Source organism: Dromiciops gliroides, chromosome 1 (assembly GCF_019393635.1).
Source record: "Dromiciops gliroides isolate mDroGli1 chromosome 1, mDroGli1.pri, whole genome shotgun sequence".
In the NCBI taxonomy this organism is placed as follows: domain Eukaryota; kingdom Metazoa; phylum Chordata; class Mammalia; order Microbiotheria; family Microbiotheriidae; genus Dromiciops; species Dromiciops gliroides.
In genome coordinates, this window is record NC_057861.1 from 387,271,228 (window position 1) to 387,290,715 (window position 19,488).

The 19,488-nt window shown below is 39.2% G+C and overlaps 1 protein-coding gene across 2 annotated transcripts in view; it reads left to right on the plus strand.

Annotated features, from left to right (window-relative positions):
- The first annotated feature begins 6,052 nt into the window (after window positions 1–6,052).
- The window catches only part of SERPINB2 (serpin family B member 2), a 30,118-nt gene continuing 16,682 nt past the window's right edge, over window positions 6,053–19,488 (plus strand). For both annotated transcript variants that reach the window (XM_043977345.1, XM_043977346.1), the window contains exons 1-2: window positions 6,053–6,115; window positions 18,902–19,078. In XM_043977345.1, the coding sequence (XP_043833280.1) occupies window positions 18,911–19,078 (168 nt within the window). In that variant the 5' untranslated portion in view covers window positions 6,053–6,115; window positions 18,902–18,910. The remainder of the gene's footprint in view (window positions 6,116–18,901; window positions 19,079–19,488) is intronic.

The window sequence follows — 19,488 nt, forward strand, 5'->3', positions numbered from 1 at the left end:
GTCTAGAAACTCTGCGCAAGAGATCTGGAACATGGAAATGTTTGAGGAAATGCCTCCACACACTTGCAGCTGTTTGAGAGATGCATAGGAAGTGCTTGCCAAACCCCTGAAGATCAGGAATGCTGCAAAAGAACTTGGCACCCCTCTGGCTACTGTAGTATTTGGGTTTCTCTATTCACCTATTGTAACTTTGCTTCTTATATTAGTCCTGAACTTGTAAGTTGATTATCGTTTCTGTGTACACTGATGCTGATTAGGAACTAAAGCCCTTGTACTGCACATTTGCCAGTCATGGTCTGCCCATGGTGTTTGTGCAGAGGCCCTTCATGTGGTCTCTAGCTGTCTTTCTTATCGAGAGTCTAACTCCTCATGGAAGAAAACTGTGATAAAAGGCAGGGGTTAGGAGTATGAAAGTGAGTGCCCTACCATTTGTATACCCACAGAGTTCACTATATATTGAACTCCCAAAGTCTATGAGCTACAGATATGTTTTGGCATGTAGGACTTTTCAGTGGCTAAAGTATCTGTGGGTTTTCTTGTGTATCCTCATAGGGACCATGTGCTATTTATGTTTACAGTACCTCCCTTGGTAGCAAGACTGATCCCCAAACCAATTCCCACATTTACAGGTGACAGAAATTGGGATGAAAAAGTTGAAGATAGAGGGCCAATATAGGTCCAATTGTGGTGCTGTACCATGAATATGTTTGAAGGGGGAAATTACTGAAATTTGTTCTGAGTCAGTCTGAGTGACCCCATTGTTTCTTGTCTTGTCTTCTAGGTACATGCCAGGCAGTCTTTAGGGAAGGGAGGCATGTACTTTGACCCATTCCATTCTCCTTTGTAGTACCTGCTAGCCAGCATGTAGCTACATGTGCTTTCAGTCCATCTCCTTATTGCTAATCTCATTTCCTCATGATGCAGGAATAAGGCAAGGAACTGAGAGCCCCTAGCCCATCCCCTTTTAGAAATGCTCACTTATCAGGATTGTCTTTCCCTTATTAGGAAATCTGTCTATAAAAACAGTGCATGGTTCAGAGCCCAGTCAACCTCAACGCCATGTTGTCTTGAAGCTGATTAATAAGATCCTTTAATTTTCTCTGAGTTTGCTTCATTATCGAGGGCAAAGCCTGTACAAAGAGCGATGCTGCGTGTACAAAAATATTTATAGCTGCTCTTTTTGTGGTAGCAAAGAATTGGAAATTGAGGGGATGTCCATCAATTGGGGAATAGCTAAACAAGTTGTGGTATATGAATGTAATGGAATACTATTGTGCTATAAGAAATGATAAGCAGGTAGATTTCCAAAAAACCTGGAAAGACACAAATTGATGCTGAGTGAAATGAGCAGAAATAAGAGAACACTGTACACAGTATCAAAAATATTGTGTGATGATCTACTGCTACACTTAGCTACTTGCATCTGAAAGGGCTTCTCCTTGATAAATCAATTTCTGTTTTCACTTCTTTTGACTTTCAACTAAGGTCTAAAGGAAGCATATTTTTACATAAAAAACTTGACTTGACCTTGCCATCCCCCCAAATTCTTTTCCTATTACTTCTCTCTTTTACTATCAAACTCAGAAAAAGTTACCTGCTGCCTCTACTTCCTCACCATCTATTCCTCAACCTTTGCAATCTAAGTTCCAATTTCACTACTCTTATCAGGTCTAAAAAGGTCCCAATGTTCCCTTCATTGCTAAATTCATTGCCCTTTTCTCAGTCTTCATTCTTCTAGAATTTTCTTCAGGTTTTTATGCTGTTGACTATCTTTGTCTCCTGGATACTTTTCCCTTGCTTGGTTTCCATGACGTTGTTTTCTCTTGGTTCTTCTGTTGGGTCAAATGGCACCTTCTCAATCTCCTTTGCTAGTTCCTCTACTATCACCATCCCCTAAACGTAAATGTCCCCCATGACTATTCTATAAGCTCTATTTTCTTCCCTTTCTATGTTCTCTTTTGGTGAGCTTATTTGTTGTAAAGGGTCCAAGTATCATTTCTATGCAGTTCACTCCCAAATCTGGATATTGAACCTTAATCCCTCTCCTGAACTCCAATCCTACAATGATAAATTGCCTGTAAAATAGCTCCAACAGTCCATCCCATTGGGACATCTCTTCTGCAAATTCAGCACATCCAAAAATAGAGCATATCAACTTTTCTCCCAAAACCACAACTCCTCCATACTTCTCATTTCTGTTGAGTGTCTCATTATCTTTCAAGTCACCCAGACTAATGATCTCAGAGTCAACTGTGACTCTTCTCTCTCCACCAGCCCAGCCCCATCCAAACACCTGGCAAATTCTTCCAATTATACTTCTTTAAAATCACTACATTTGGGGGCAGCTAGGTGGCTCAGTGGATAAAGCACTGGCCCTGGATTCAGGAGGACCTGAGTTCAAATCCAGCCTCAGACACTTGACACTTACTAGTGTGACCCTGGGCAAGTCACTTAACCCTCATTGCCCCACTAAAAAAAACCCAAAAAACAAAACAAAAAACAAAAACAAATCCCCTTATTTCTACTCATACAACCATCAGCCTAGATCAAGCCTCTTTTACTTCTTTTTTTTTTTTTGGTGGGGCAGTGGGGGTTAAGTGACTTGCACAGGATCACACAGCTAGTCTCAAGTATCTGAGGCCAAATTTGAACTCAGGTCCTCCTGAATCCAGAGCCTTTGCTTTATCCACTGAGCCACCTAGCTGCCCCCACCTCTATAACTTCTTGCCTAAACTACTATAATAACCTCCTAATTGCTTTTCCTACTTTCAGGTTGCCTATCTCTAATTTATCCTTCATAGAGTTGCCAAAAAACAAAAAGAACAAAAAACCAAAACAAACAAAACAAACTCCAAAACAAAACCAAAAAAAAATGCTCTCTGTCATTCCCCTGATTTTTATTTTGGTTTTTTGTTTTTGTTTTGTTTTTTTGGTGAGGCAATTGGGATTAAGTGACTTGCCCAGGGTCACACAGCTAGTAAGTGTCAGATGTCTGAGGCCCAATTTGAACTCAGATCCTCCTGAATCCAGGGCCAGTGCTTTATCCACTGTGCCACCTAGCTGTCCTTCCCTTGATTTTTTTTTTAAATGAAAACAAAAACAAAAAATTGAGTGGAGAAAATACAAATTTCCTACACTGCCATTTGAAGTTCTCCATAATCTGGCTTCAATGTTCTTTTTCAGCCTTATCTTGCATTACTCCCCTTCATACATTCAACATTCTTTTCCCCTGACCTCAGTATTCCATGTCCCTCACACAGGTTGACCTATAGATTTGTAATTAACTCTTTCCTCATTTTTTTTCCTCTCTCTCTCAGAATCATTATCTTCCTCCAAGGCTGTACTTGGGGATCTCTTTGTGGACTTTTTCCTAATTTCCACTCCCCCGCCCCCACCTACTTCATGCTCCATTTTCTATGAAATTCTCTTATATTTACCCATCAGTATATATGTGAATCCTCCAACAAAATGTAAGGTCTTTGAAGGCAGTGACTGTTTTGTTTTTCTCTTTCTATCTTCAGGATCTACCTAGCACAGTACATTACACAAACTAGGTGTTTAATTCTATAATCAAATGGAATTGAATTTATTCATTAAGTCCACAAAATTTTTTAAGTGTTTAATGTTTATAAGCCATTGTTTCAGGTAAGGAGCAGGGAGAAGAAGCAATTTAACACCTGAATTATTTCCCTCAAGGAATTTGCTAGATGGATTTTCCTAAAACACCAATTCCATGAAGACAGTCAGTCTTTTGTTCAAGAACTTATAGAGTCACCCCAAGCACTAAACTCACCCTCTTGGTGAATCTCTCTACTAACCATTCATCGGTCTCTGTACTAACCCTTGCTCTACTTATGCAACCTTAACTTCCCATGATTCCTCAACAGGGGTACACGCTGAGCCAATCTGTGAAAATAGATACCTTGATTTGCTTGAGTTCCCCACCTATCCAGATAATCAAAACAACTTACAAGGACTGGCTACATTGGCTAACATGCCAATAATCCTTTGCAGTGTCCAAAGTCAACCTAGCTGAAAAATTAGTAGCTCTGAAGCCAATTAAGCTTATATCAGAATTGAAGCAGATCCTGAACAATTTGGTGACATTCCTATCTTACCTGACTGCAAGTTATAAGACTATGAACATATCCAATTTATGGTTTTATCGTCTCCAGCTCTGGGACTCTCAGAATTATCCTGTTTTGGAGAGATCTCCTTATCAAGACATCTCCGAATCAAGCCTTGAATTGTAAACTGCTTATCACCAAGGATGCTTTCCGATTTGTGTATCAAAGGCCACCTCCTTTACCCCCCTAATTCCTCACCCCACCCCCCCTTTTGAGAATGGAACACACTTAACTAAGCCTGCCTTTCCATCCAAAATTCTTAAATGCCTTTGTTTAAAATGTTTATCAACCCACACAATCTACTTCCTGGTGTCTTATTCAGCATAGGCTGGATAGGACCCATGCAGCATGTTAATTTTTTTCCTCTCTTCCCTGCTTAATAAAAACCTTTCTTTAATTTTACAGGCATTGTCTTCCTCTGCTTTCCTTCCCTTTGGGGAAGAAGGGGATTTAAATCTCAAGAACTGTCCTTTGAGTTCTCCTGTCTTCCCCTTTGGGGAATGAGAGATCTAAATGTCAATTAACAGAGGTTTGCCTCAGCTTACAAGTCAAATTGGTGTCCATTTTGTCTCAAACCCTCCAAGTAACAGTATCAATCGTTTCCATTCTTTAGTGAAGAAAAAACAAAAATAGTCGGTGGAACAAAGATGAGCCTGACAAAACTATCCATATGATGGTGTCCCTAGGTAAGGAGAAATTCTAAAGCTTGCTGTTATGTTTTTGCCATGTCTGGCTAACTTTCTTTGCTTTAAAATACGTTACAGGATACATATAGCCAGGGAATTGTATGAGTTAAATTTTGAAATGTTTAATTTCTGGTTAATAATAATAAACTATACTATTCAAGAGCTAATTTGTAATCTAGATAACTCAAATTAGTTCTTGAATAGTGCAGTTTATCAGTAATTAAAGTCCAGGCTTCAGTTAGAAAAAAATCAATGTGAAAAGTAATGATGGAGCAGGAGGATTTCAGAGAAACCTGGAAGGACTTACATGAACTGATGCTGACTGAGAGCAGCAAAACCAGGAGAACATTGTACACAGTAACAGCAACATTGCGTGATGAACAATGGTGATAGACTTGGTTCTTCTCAGCAGTGCAATGATCCAAAACAGTTTCAAAGAACTTCATGATACAAAATGTTCTCAACATCCAGAAAACAATAAAAAAACTTTCAAGGCCCACCTCCATGAGGGACCTGTGAACAATGTCACTAAAATACTGCCTGACATGTTTTGAGTTGAGAAGATATAAACTAAGCTTAAGATAAAATTATGGGGGCAGCTAGGTGGTGCAGTAGATAAAACACTGGCCCTGGGTTCAGGAAGACCTGAGTTCAAATCCAACCTCAGACACTTGACACTAGCTGTGTAACCCTGGGCGAGTCACTTAACCTTCACTGCCCCACCCCCCAAAAAAGATAAAACTATGAATTAAAAGAATTTTACTTGGATCTTTGGGAGTTTTATATGGATAGAACTCAAGAAAGGAAATGAAACAGACTGCCTCCCCTGCTATTTTCAGCCTACAAGGGTGATTAGGATCTCTCCCCCCACCCCCAAATAAGAGAATTGAGTCTATTGTTTCTAAAATGTATAGAATAACCACATATGTTCACCGTGGTGTCCATCTGATAAGGGAGAAGAGGGTTAAAAGGGGTGCCCTAGAATGAGAAAGCTTCAGCCACGGAAAAGTTTCAGCCTCTTTGGATTTTGTATTATAGTTATTGCCAAACTCCAAAGTTTCTGCATGATGTCACTTTCCCAATAACTTTCTCAAGTTTCTGCTTCTACACAGATAAGCGTTACTATTCTACTGATGACCTCCTGAGTAAAATGTTGAATCACCCTGAATGATAAAGAAAAAAAAATGGAAAAGCAGTTTGGGAGTGGCAAGAACTGTATAAAACCAGTCATCCATGAATGTAAACTGAAGTAAGCCAGAGGGAAACCTTAGCTGTCAAGCAAACAGCACCTCAGTCTCCAAGGTATGGTAACTTTTCTTGTGACTATTTTTATGGGAAGAGGGGTTTTTATTTTCACTATGTTTTCTTACTAATATTCCTAATGTTTTCAAGGTAGAAATGTAGGGGAACATTTAGTGGGAAATTAAATGACAGTTGTGAGGCTTCTGAAAGGAAAAGAAAATATTTTAGTTTAACATTTTAACAGCCTTTAGGGTCAGTTTTTCACCTTTTTTGTGTCATAGACCCCTTTGGCAGTCTGGTGAAACCTATTTTTAAAATAATGTTTTCAAATATATGAAATATAACACCTATGATTTCAAAGGGACCAAGTTATATTGAAATATAATTATCAATTTGTTAAACCTAAGTTCATAGACTACAGATTAAGACTTTTCTCACTAAATCATTAAGAGCCAGAATATGTTTCTATGAATTTTTTGGATAAAATTTATATTCAAGAGGTTTGCTTAATTTTATGAGACAAATTATCACGAACTAAGCTTCTGTTTACGGTTTTCTATTTAATGGCCGTAAACAATATGGAATGAAGGAAAGTGCTACATTTGAAGTCACAAAACTTGGGTTCAAGTCTCTGCTCAGGCATCTACTGCCTGTGTAGCTTTGCACAAATTATTTAACCTACCTGGGCCTCAGTTTTCCTTTCTGTAAAATGAGAAAGTTGGATTTGGTGATATTTAAAGTCCAATTTAGATGCAAATCTATAATCTAATGAATAAAACACAAATGAAACTATATTTTTCTTGAGAAGATATATTCTCAGATTTAGCAACAAAACTGTGAATAAGGATATTTTAATTTTTACTTGACTCTACACTTTTAAGCAAATTTAAATAACTGAATGTACTTTGAATCATGAGAATGAACTTCTATCAGTAAGTTTAATCAGTGAAGATTCTTTAGTTTTCAACTTTCATTTTTAATTGGTGTCCACAATGTAGAGGAGTTAGAGAATTTTCTTTAAGAATGAATGGGAAGGGGGCGGCTAGGTGGCGCAGTGGATAAAGCACGGGCCCTGGATTCAGGAGTACCTGAGTTCAAATCCGACCTCAGACACTTGACACTTACTAGCTGTGTGACCCTGGGCAAGTCACTTAACACTCATTGCCCCACTAAATAAATTAATTAATTTAATTTTTTTAAATGAATGAATGAATGGTGGGGGCAAAAAGGGGGGGGGGCAGTTAGGTGGCACAGTAGATAGAGCACTGACCCTGGAGTCAGGAGGACCTGAGTTCAAATCTGGCCTCAGACATTTGACACTTACTAACTAACTGTGTTACCCTTGGCAAGTCACTTAACCCCAATTGCCTCACCAACCCCCCCAAAACAAACCAAAACAAAAATAATGAATGGTGGGTTCAGCTAGGTGGCACAGTGGATAGAGCACCAGCCCTGGATTCAGGAGGACCTGAGTTCAAATCCAGCCTCAGAAACTTGATACTTACTAGCTGTGTGACCTTGGGCAAGTCACTTAACCCTCATTGCCCTGGGACAAACAAAAACAAGAATGAATGGTGGTCAACAACCCCTGTAATTTTTGCTGAAGCAGTAGCCTGTCCTTGGGAGTTTGATGCATGACACTCATATTTCCCAGCATCTTCTTTAGTCAGAGGAGATATCAGAACCCAGCCTGTTACAGCATGCTTTTCTGGGCCACCTTGAGTTTGGATAGCTACCAACCAAAAAAGATGAAGGTGCTGACCAGTGAAATCCTTCAGAGTCTTCATCAGTATGCATAGTTTAAAACAGTCATGGAAAAACTACAACCACGGTTGTCCAATAACAAGTTTCTTTTAATCTAATCCACTAACCCCTTACATTGTATTCACTGGTATGTAAACATACCTTTTGCATGGTATAAAATAAATGACGCACAAATTCTAACTACAAAACTTTATTCTCTATTTACCAAAAAAAAGTGTCATTAAACAAAAACTTGCACTTAAAAAAGAAAAGAATGGTGGTGTCGACAAGACCCCCAAATATGTTGATTCGTTCAAGAAACTGGATTCATTAAATAGGAGGAAAATATTCTTACTGGATATTTGACAGCACTGACCAGCAATTTGACTGACTGAGTGGATCGTTTGCTTCCAAATATGGCTCCATGTTGAGCCATCAACTTTTCTCTGTCATGCAAAATACCAAATAGACACGACTGCTTTTCTTTTTCCTTTTGGGTGTGGATGAGATTTAGTGATTATTTGGGAGAAGATTTAATTGAAAAACAAGCCAGTTCATCTTGTTTTCTGGTTCTTTACTTTGGTTTCATTCTTCATGTGTTGTTACCATACAGCAGCAAGGGATACAGAGGCCATCCCACAACAAATATGGATCTGGGTTAAAGGGAGTGGAGCAATAGGCAGAGTTTGTGTTTTTAGGGTTTGATCAAATTCTGATAGCTGCCACCCTTGCCAAGGCCTAAAGGATCTTTTATCATTGTGTGAGAACTGGCAGGAGTAGCAGCAAGTTCAAGCTATTTGCAGAATTTCTTCCCCCATTATTTCCAAGGATAATATTTATTCCATAATAATGTCCTTTCCAAGGACAACATTAATTAAAAGCCAGCTGTTTGTTATCTAAGGATGAAAGTATTATCATTTATGGCATCATTGAGAAATCCATGACAGGTGTTTTCTGCTTTGATGTCACTTGTCCCTTTATAACTAACTTTATGTTATTGGCATTTAAGCTGAAAAGTCCCACAAAAAAACAAACAAGACATCGACATTCTGGGCTTACAGTGGCAGCAGTTACTTGGACTTGTGTTGACAACTAAGAAGAGATATGATTTGTATGAAATTACAAAGGACCTCTGTGCTCAAGCACCTAAAAGTTTGTAGTTAATAGATTTCTGTACTGTATTTATGCAAAATAAATCTTTGTATTAAGACGATTGAGTTGAAACTTTAGATCATAAGAAGTGGTGGGGTTTATAGCCAGAAAGGACAATAGAGAACATATAGTTCAATCCTTTCATTTTATAGATTAGCAAACTGAGGACCAGAAGAAGTGATGTGACATACCCAAGTTCATTGTTGTTGTTCAGTCATTTCAGCCATGTCTGACTCTCTATGGCCCCATTTGTGGTTTTCTTGGCAAAGATACTGGAGTAATGTGTCATTTCCTTTTCTAGCTCATTTTACAGATGAGGAACTGAGGTAAATGGGGTTATGTGGTCAAGGTCACAGAGCTAGTAAGTGTCTAGGGTCAGATTTGAACTCAGGCCTTCCTGACTCTAGGCCCAGAGCTCTATCCACTGTGCCACCCAGCTGCCCTTATCCAAATTCACATGGATATTAAGTTGCAGAGCTGAGATTCAGACCTAGGTCCACTGGGGCAGCTAAGTGGTGCAGTAGATAAAACATCAGCCCTGGATTCAGAAGGACCTGAGTTCAAATCCAGCCTCAGACACTTGACACTTACTAGCTGTGTGACCCTGGGCAAGTCTCTTAACCCTCATTGCCCTGCCCAAAAAACAGAAAACAAAAGACAACAACAACAACAACAAAACAGACCTAGGTCCATTGACCAACTATGATTTGAAAAGGTTCCATTTGGTTCAATTCAACAAGGATTAATGAAGACCTACTGTGGGCTGGGCATTGTGCTAAGGGTTGGAGATAGAAAGATAAAAGCAAAATAGTCAATCCCCAACCACAAGGATTCTATTCTATCTGAAGAAAAAAGTAGCATGAGCCTTGAAAAGTGCAAAACACAAAATAAATACATTTAGAGAGGGATAAATAAAAACAACTGAGGTAATCAGGAGAGGCCTCTTGTAGGAGGTGACCCTTCAACTGAACCTTAAAGAAAGGTTCCAATTTCAGGAGTTGGAGCTGAGGAGAGAAGAGCATTGGAAGCACAGTGGTAAAGGGGGTGGGGGATAGGGGTACAGAGAGAAGAGCAGCCTGGGCAAAGACACATAAGTCGGAAATGGAATGCCTAGTCCAGAGCTAGATCTAGAGTAGGGAAGACTTTCATTCATTCATTCATTTGATAAATATTTATTAAGCACCTACTATGTGCTAGTCACTGTGTTGCCAAACCCTGGGGACACAAAAAGAGGTAAAAAAAAATCATTTCTGCCCTCAAAGAACTTACAATCTAATGAACTTGAGTTCAAATTTGACCTCAGTTATTTAGTAGCTATGTGTACCTCTGCAAGTCATTTAGCTTCTGTTTGTCTCAGTTTCCTCAAATGAAAAATGGGGCTCTCAAAGGTTTTTTCGAGAATCAAAAGAAATGATTTACAAAGCATGGTGCCTGCCACATAGCAAATGCTTCCTGTATGGGAACCCCACCTTATAGGTGGGCTAGTTTGTGCGGAATGTAGAGTGCATGAGTAATCATCCTAGAAAGATAGATGAGACCCTTGGTGAGAAAGGCTTTATCCTCTAAGCAGTAGGGAGCCACTGTAGTTTAAGTGCAAGGGAGTGATATGGTCGAACCTGTGCATTAGGAAGATCATCTGGGCAGCTGAGGGGAGGATGAGATGGGGATCCGAGAGACTGGATACAACAGAGACCAGGAGCAAGCTTTTTCAGTAGTGCAAATGAGAGGCACTGAGGTACTACATTAGAATAATTGTAGTAGGAGACAACAGAAGGGAACAGAAACATAAGAAATGGAAGTAAAAAGGTCTCATTCACTAAACATTAAACTTTTATTAATATGGTTTAGGTTTGAATAAACTGGGAGGTGGGGGTGCCACCTAATCCAGCCTGACGTCCAATAATGCCTCCAGATCCTATCATAAGTGGCTTAAATTGTGAGAATAGCTGGGAGCAGGAGTGTTAAGGGGAACCTTGAGGGCCAGGTTTGAGAACTGGGGTCTTTCATGGACTGTGTGAATCAATAGATTCACAGCTAAAATCAATAGATTTCGCAGCTAAAAAAGACCATGGGTCTTAAGTGTCATTGAGATGTCTCACTTTCAGGAACTAAAGGCTGATGATGCCTCCATCCTTTGGATAGACTCCATCTTCAGTATTGTACTTAATTCAGGGTGCTATATTTTAGGCAGTTAGGTGACACAGTGGATAGAACACTGGGCTTGGAGTCAGGAGGACCTGAATTCAAATCCAGCCTCACTTAAGTTGTGTGACCCTGTGCAAGTCACTTAATCCTGTTTGCCTCAGTTTCCTTATCTGTAAAATGATCTGGAGAAGGAAATGGCAAACCACTGCAATATCTTTGCCAAGAAAATCCCAAATGGGCTCACAGGAGAGTTGGACATGACTGAAATGACTCAACCATAGCACATTTTAGGCAGGACATGGACAAGCTGCATTCATATACAGAAAGAGAACCGGATAGTGAGAAGGTAGAAACCATTACATTTAGAGATCTGGTTGAAAGAAATTGGGGATGTTTACCTTGAAGAAATGAAGACTGAGGAGATGGGAAGGGGACATGATAATTGTCAGGTATTGGAAGGGCTCTCCTGTATAAGAGGGATTGCATTTGTTCTGTTGGCCCCAGAAGGCCAGAAGGAGAACATTGCAGGGGCTGGGGGGGGGGGCGGAGTTGCACAGAGGCAGGTTTTAGCTCAATATAACTATGAGACAAGGAGAGTTGTTCTAAAGTGGAATGGGACAGGAATGAAGATAAGGGGAAATAAGTGTTTGTTAAATGATTACTAACTGCCAGGCCCTGTCCTAAATACTTTACTATTATCTCATTTTATGTTGATAATAACCCTAGGAGGTAGAGACTATTATTACCCCCATTTTAGGAGTAATTTTAAGGGGGAAACTGAGGCAAACGGAAGTTAAGTGATTTGCCCAAGGTCACACAGCTAATTTGAACTTAAATCTTTTTTTTTTAATTTTAATTTTTTTTTGCAGGTCAATGAGGGTTAAATGACTTGCCCAGGGTCACACAGCTAGTAAGTGTCAAGTGTCTGAGGTTGGATTTGAATTCAGGTCCTCCTGAATCCAGGGATGGTGCTTTATCCACTGCACCACCTAGCTGCCCCTGATCTTCTTGACTCTAGGCTTAGTACTTTCCCTTCTTCAAGTAAGGCCTGTGTAATCACTTGGTCAGGTTATTAATAGCTAATATTTTATAGCACTCTAAGGTTTATGAAGCACTTTGCAAATATTATCTCATTTTATTTTCATGAATATCCCTGGGAAGTAGGTGCTTTATTCCCAGATTACAAATGGGAAAACTGAGGTGGGCAGTTAAAGTAACTTGCTGGGGAGTCACAAAGCTAGTAAGTGCCTGAGACAAGATCTAAACTCAGGTCTACCTTTAGGACAAGCATTTTTTTCTTCTGTACTACCTAACTACTTTGTAGTCTGATGTGGAACAGATTCTGTACAGGTAACGGAAAGACTAAGTAACCTCTAAGGTCCCTTCTAATTCAGATTCTATAATTCTGAGAGTACCTTCAATTGCCCCCTAGTTCCATAAAAGAAAACATAGCCCTTACTCCCAAAATAAGAAAACAAGATTTATAAGAAATATTTTTAAACAAAGATTTTATTTGACTTGTTCAGTCATTTCAGTTGTGTCTGACTCTTCAGGACCCCATTTGGGTTTTTCTTGGAAGAGATACTGGAGTAGTTTGCCATTTCCTTCTCCAGCTCATTGTACAGATGGGGAAACTGAGGCAAATTTTAAGTGACTTTCCCAGGGTCATGTGGATAGTAAGTGTCTGAGACTACATTTGTTTTCATAGAATTATTAGTTCCAAATGTTTCTCCCACCCTTCCTTCCCTCCCTCCTTCCCAAGATGGAAAGCAATCTAATATAGGTGTTTATATATCTATATCTATATCTATATCTATATCTATATCTATATCTATACACACACACACACACAATCACATTAAACATATTTCTGCACTAGTTGTATTGTAAAAGAAGAATCAGAGCACAAGGGGAAAACCTCAAAAAGAAGGGGAAAAAACAGCCCCAAAGTAGAAGCAGTATCGTTCAATCTACATTCATAATCCACAGTTCTTTTTTCTGGATGTTAAGAACATTTTCTATCATGAGTTCTTTGAAACTGTTTTGGATCATTGCACTGCTGAGAAGAGCCAAGTCTATCACCATTGTTCATCACACAATGTTGCTGTTACTGTGTACAATGTTCTCCTGGTTCTGCTGCTCTCAGTCAGCATCAGTTCATGTAAGTCCTTCCAGGTTTCTCTGAACTCCTGCTCATCATTTTCTTACAGCACAATAGTATTCCATTACATTCATATACCACAACTTTTTCAGCCATTCCCCAGTTGATGGATATTCCCTTGATTTTTAATTCTTTACCACCACAAAGAAAGCTGCTAAAAATATTTTTGTACATGTGGGTCCTTTTCCCTCCTCTATGACCTCTTTTGGATACAGACCTAGAAGTGGTAGCACTGGGTCAAAGGGTATGTATGAACAGTTCCATAGCCCTTTGGTCATAGGTCCAAATTGCTCTCCAGAATGGTTGGATCAATTCACAGCTCCACCAATAATGTATTAGTGTTCCAATTTTTCCACAGCTTCTCCAACATTTATTATTTTCCTTTTTTGATGAGACTAGATTTGAACTTAGGTCTTCCTGACTTCAGGTTCAGCACTCTATCAACTGTGATACCTAGCTGACCTTTACTTGACTTAAATACTGTTATACTTTTTTCCCTATCAGTTTGGCTCCCAAAGTAAAAAAATCAAATATTACCATAAAGTTTTATACTTTATATGAAAGGTTAAAAAAGAAAAGTCCAAAACAAACCCTTGAGATTAAGTGAAATTTAAGAATTCCCTGATCTGAAATGAACCAATTAAAAAATTTTTACAAAAATTAAATTCTTAATAAATCTAAATGTTTCTGATGTGCAGAACTTCTCTGTCAGTCAATGGAAGTTTGTCCTACCACACTGTTTGCTATACACTGATCCACCTCTATAGAAACAGATTTCTATGTTGCCTTCAGTACACTCACACATAGATTTCTAAATGGCCCAGAGAAATTAGTTTATCTTTGGGTAGAGTGATTCTTGAATATTTAAGATTTGCATTTCATATGAGATACATTTGGAAATCCCTTTCGTATTATTTTTTTAATTGAATGGGAATCTATTTTTAAATGGACTTTTGAGCATCATAATGGCAGTGTTGTTTATTGAGAGTGGCATTAATTGTAGTTAGTCTTCATATGAGAATTTGTAAGAGCCAGGGATGAACAAACATGTATGTGGAATAGATGGCTCCCCACATGGTGAAAATGGAAGGGCAATTGGAAACATGACCTCCTCTAGAAAAGAGCTCTCCGACTTAACTTATCTGAAATTTCACTCTTAGAGAACCAATCCTTTAATTTTAAAAGATACCCTCTTTGAAAATGTTACAACATACACTTATGAATTAGATTATTCATGATTGTGGAAGCTGGCTGAGAGTAGGGCACTGAAAGATGTGGCATTTTGATGGGTTAGAAAAGAGGAAGATAAGGGGCACTTTTTGGAAAGGACTAGTCAGGGCAATGTGCTGTGGGAGGACACTGGGACCTGAGGGGCAGGGAATAGAACAAGGGCAAAGAGAGATAAGGAAAAGGAATGTGGTCAGGCACTGGAAATAAAGTCTATTTCATAGTTTGGCCAATGGGTAACTTTGAGAAGAATATATATGCACTAATTAGTAAGGTGGAATACTGGTGGTATTCCATTTTATTAATTTATGGGAACTAGAGACCCACACAAAGAAGTGTTTAAAGAACCACAGGACTTAGGGTTGAACTGAGCCTGAATAGTCTTCTAGCACAAGAGCACATTCAATGGGTAATCGGTTCTCTTTAAGAATGAAGGATGAACAACAATAACAACATCTAGCTTCTGTTAAACTCTTTGGTCAAGGGACTCGCTCCTTTATGAGGGAACAACTCTACTGGTTAGGATTTTATTCCTTGTTTTGAATCAGAAATAATTTCTTGTGTTGGAAATTAAAAGAAAATTAGAGAGATTACTCGTGAGAGAGAAGAGTGACAGAGAGATAATCTGTTAGTGAAGGGGTAGAGATAGGGACTGCACCTGTGATTTTCTTGTTACAAGGTACTCTTGGATGCAGAAATTCCTACTACCAGTTCAGGTCTGCACTTTCTCTGAAACCTAGAGTCTCAGAGCCCTGAAAAATGCATGCAGCCTGGATATATACTAAGTATGATTTGATTGCAGTTCTGCCTGGCTTTATGGTCAGCTTTCCAGCTCTGTTTGCCTTGTTTTCCCCATCTGTCAAATGAGCAAGAGAAGTAAATGGCAAACCACTCTAGTATCTTTGCCAAGAAAACCCCAAATGGAGTCACAGAAAGTCGGACACAATTGAACCAGTTTGATATGCCATGTTGCCTCCCAGCAGAGAGCTTAAATGATGACAGTTCACTTTTATTTATTGCTTGAAGTTTACATCACATTTTCTCCATAGTAATCCTATGAATTATTATGCCTGTTTTATAGACTAGGAATCTTAGGCTTAAGAGGTTGAGGTCACAGTCACACACCTAGCAACTGTCAGGGCTGGGATATTTGTAAGACCTTCTGCATCCCTGGGGCATTTTTTTTTCTCACACCTCACCCAAGCTCTGTGAAACTGTTGTCACTTGAGAAATATTTCTTTTGGGAAGATCAGTGTCCATTTCACTTGGTGTATTTATGTTCTTTACTAATTGTAGGGTGGCTTTTTAAAAAGGCCATTGTGTAAGCCATACAGTTGTGTATATGTTCACCAGCCAATATCGAGACACACTCCTTGGGCATGTGCAAGAATTCAGCCACACCTTGAGCCATAGACACACCCGAGGTGTGTCTACTTCAGTTGATGAATAAATTATCTGTCACGTTTGTTAGTTCGCTAAGTGTGAGAAGGTGTATTTCTATCATATAGCAACTAGATGCCCTCCACAGGGCTAGCCTTGGGGTCTGTGTTGTGGAACTGGGCTATAGCTGAAACAATATGAGAAAGGAAACCTTTGTTCTGATTTTCAGGGCTTAGGTCAGTGACTGGCACGTGTTATTGTTGAGTTGGTTCTGACTCTCTGTGACCTCATTTGGGGTTTTCTTGGCAAAGATACTGGAGTGGTTTGACATTTCCTTTGTCAGCTCATCTGATAGATGAGAAAACTGAGGCAAGCAGGGAAAAGTGACTTGCCCAGGGTCACAAAGTTAGTTAAGTATCTGAGGCTGAATTTGAGCTCATATCCTCTCATCTCCAAGGCTGGTGATCTATCCACCGACAATAACACCTGGCTGCCATTATATGTGGTTGGCACATAACGGACACTTAATATATACACACTGGCTTGATTTCTAATGAGAAATTTCAAATTCTGTGTAAAATCATTCTTTTTTTTTAAACAAACCTCATACTGGCAAATTCTGATAGCCAGGGTCCAGGAACTATAGGTGTGTTTGTGTTCATGTAGCAAAACTATAAGGTAGGCCAAAAGTCACAAAAGGCTCTGATGTTTTAAGAACTTTTTGAAAATTTTTTAAATTTCCTATATATGTATTCATACATATTTATGTATATATATGCATTTCCTACATATGATGATATGGTATTATAAATATTAAAAAATAAAGGAATTATTAAATATTGAAACCCCTTTGTGACTTCATGACTTTTGGCCCACCCTGGAGAACTAAGAATTCTGGTACCTAGGGCAAATTCAGTTGCAGGAGGAACTGAGAACAGTCGGCCACAAGTGACATACAGTCGCACTGGGCAAGCCCTGAGAGGAGACATGAAGTTGGAGATAATAGGCAGCAAGGGCAAGAGATATAGTCTAAGAGACAGTAGAGGTATATGGTGTGAGGTGGGCTCCAAGACAGGGCTGGAACTATCATGATAATTCTATTGCTTATTCAGTCATTTTTTCTGTTGTGTCTGACTCTCTGTGACTCCATTTGGGGTTTTCTTGGCAAAGATATTGGAGTGGTTTGCCTTTTCTTTCTCCAGATCATTTTACAGATGAGGAAACTGAGGCAAACAGGGTTAAGTGACTTGCCATGGGTCACACAACTAGTAAGTATCTGAAGATGGATTTGAATTCAGGGAGATGAGTCTTCCTGATTCCTGGCTCAGTGCTTTATCTACTGTGCCACCTAACTGTAAGGCCAAGAGAGCAGGAGGCTGAAGAGTCACTGAAGGAAGTAACCCCTTATATATGGGTTCATATCCTATCCATACTGGTTGTATGACCCTAAACAAGTCCCTTAACCCCTCTTGGCAACTCTTTCTAAGACTATCAGTTGCAAAGAAGGTGTTGACTTATATGACTTGCATTGTTAAGGGGAATTTCCTCACTTTAGAATTCCCCAAATTAATGAAATCACAAGTCCAGTCCTTAATTCCTATGAAAGTGAAAGGTACATTGAGAGGAGGGAGTATTATGTATTTGAAGCAATCTCCATGAGGTTTCTTAATGATGGAGAAATTGCATATGTAAGCATTTATTAAGAAACCGAATGCTTTGTAATTATAATAGAATGTGATTATCATCATATGTCTCATCAGAACATTTTCTACATAAACATTAGATGCCTGCTGACTATATAATCTTTTGAAATGGAGCACATGCCTCCCCCAGGCTCCCTCTTCATGAAAGGTAATGAGTAAAGGCCAACTGGAATAGTATTGCATCATTATCTCCACTCTGGGAAGACAGGGGATCCTTGTGAGAATACCAAGTCGTGGTCCTCAGTCCGGCCTCAGACACTTGACATTTACTAGCTGTGTAACCCTGGGCAAATCACTTAACCCCCATTGCCCTGCCCCCCCCCCAAATCAGGGCTTTTAATACTATTTCTTTAAACCTTGAATACTTCAATGAACATGAGATGCACCATAAGGCCACGTGGTACATTATTAAGGGTGCTCCCTTCAGTCTGAAGACCTGATTCCAAATCCCAATGCCTCTAGTGACTACCTGGGTGACCTTTTAAGTTTCCCAATGGCAAATATTGTTACGTTTTTGTCATTTTATCTCCAGCATCTAGCACAGGACCCTGGCCTAATTGTAGGCACTTGATAAATATTTATTGAACACAAAGCAGCACATCATTCAGCCTTGCAAGCAATGCTGTTTCTTCTGATTCCAAAGTGGCATAGGTGACCAAAATCCAACCATGGCAATCTTGACCAGGAACTGGGGTGGGATGGGGAAAATCCTGGCTTTAGGATGAGAGGACCATACTTTATAGACTATCATTCAGGGTCAAAGTTTTCATGTATGCAATTGACAATGTATGTATCTAAGATCGGATTTATACAAATAAAAGAGTTATACAAAGTAAATAGGAAGTAATTTGGGGCTGATAGAACAGTAACTGGGAAGAATGAGGAAAGAGCTCTCATAGGAGGTGGAACTTGAACTGAGCCTTGAAGGGAATTCAGGGTTCCAAGAGAGGAAGGTGAGAAGGGAGGGTATTTCAATCCAGGGATTAGCAAAAAGGCCAGTTTGACTGGATTCCAGAGTGCATGAGAGGAGTGATGAATAATGAACCTGGAAAGAGAAGTTAGAGTCCGATAGGATCCGAATCCTGGCCCTGCTAGTATTTACTACCATTGTGACCTCATTTCATTTCTCTGGAACACAGTTTTCTTACCTTTTAAATGAGGGGACTAAACTAAATTAACCCCAAGGCCCTTTCTAGTGTTAATCCTATCACCCCACAAGCAGGAAAGATTGGTATCATCACCCTATCTGGTACTTGTATTATGTTGATATTGCTACAACCAACAAGGAAAATAAATCACCTTTTAAGTTTTCTTTCTCTCTCATTTCCTTCCTAGGTTGAAACAATGGAAGGTGTGCAGGCAGCAAACACAGAATTTGCCCTTGACTTTTTCAAGCATCTGAATCAAAAAAATAATAATCAGAATGTCTTCTTTTGCCCTTGGAGTATCTCATCTACCTTAGCCATGGTCTATATGGGTGCCGAGGGCAATACGTCAGACCAGATGGCAGAGGTAAGTTTGACTTCCATTGTCTTCTCATGGCTGTAAGACAAAGCCACTATTGTCTTTCAAGAAGGTTAGACTAATTGAAATAAAGCCAGTGATCATCAAATACTAACAAAATAGAACCCTATTTCAACTTTTCCTATTATTTCAAATATATAGCTATATCCAGGGATGTGCTGGGGCCAGCTTGAACCAGTTTATGAGAGCCAGTTGTTAAATTTTCAATGTGAGAGTTTTTACCTCAGATTTTGGCAAACACTAAATTGGGGCTTGATTTCTTGTTTTGTTGATTCGATATTCTTAAGAAGGTAAAGAAAAAATGTTAATAATGCAGACTGAACTTTAAAAGTATATTGTGTGTAACTTTTTTTTTCAAAGAGCTATTTGTCAAACATTTACCAGCACATCCCTCGCTA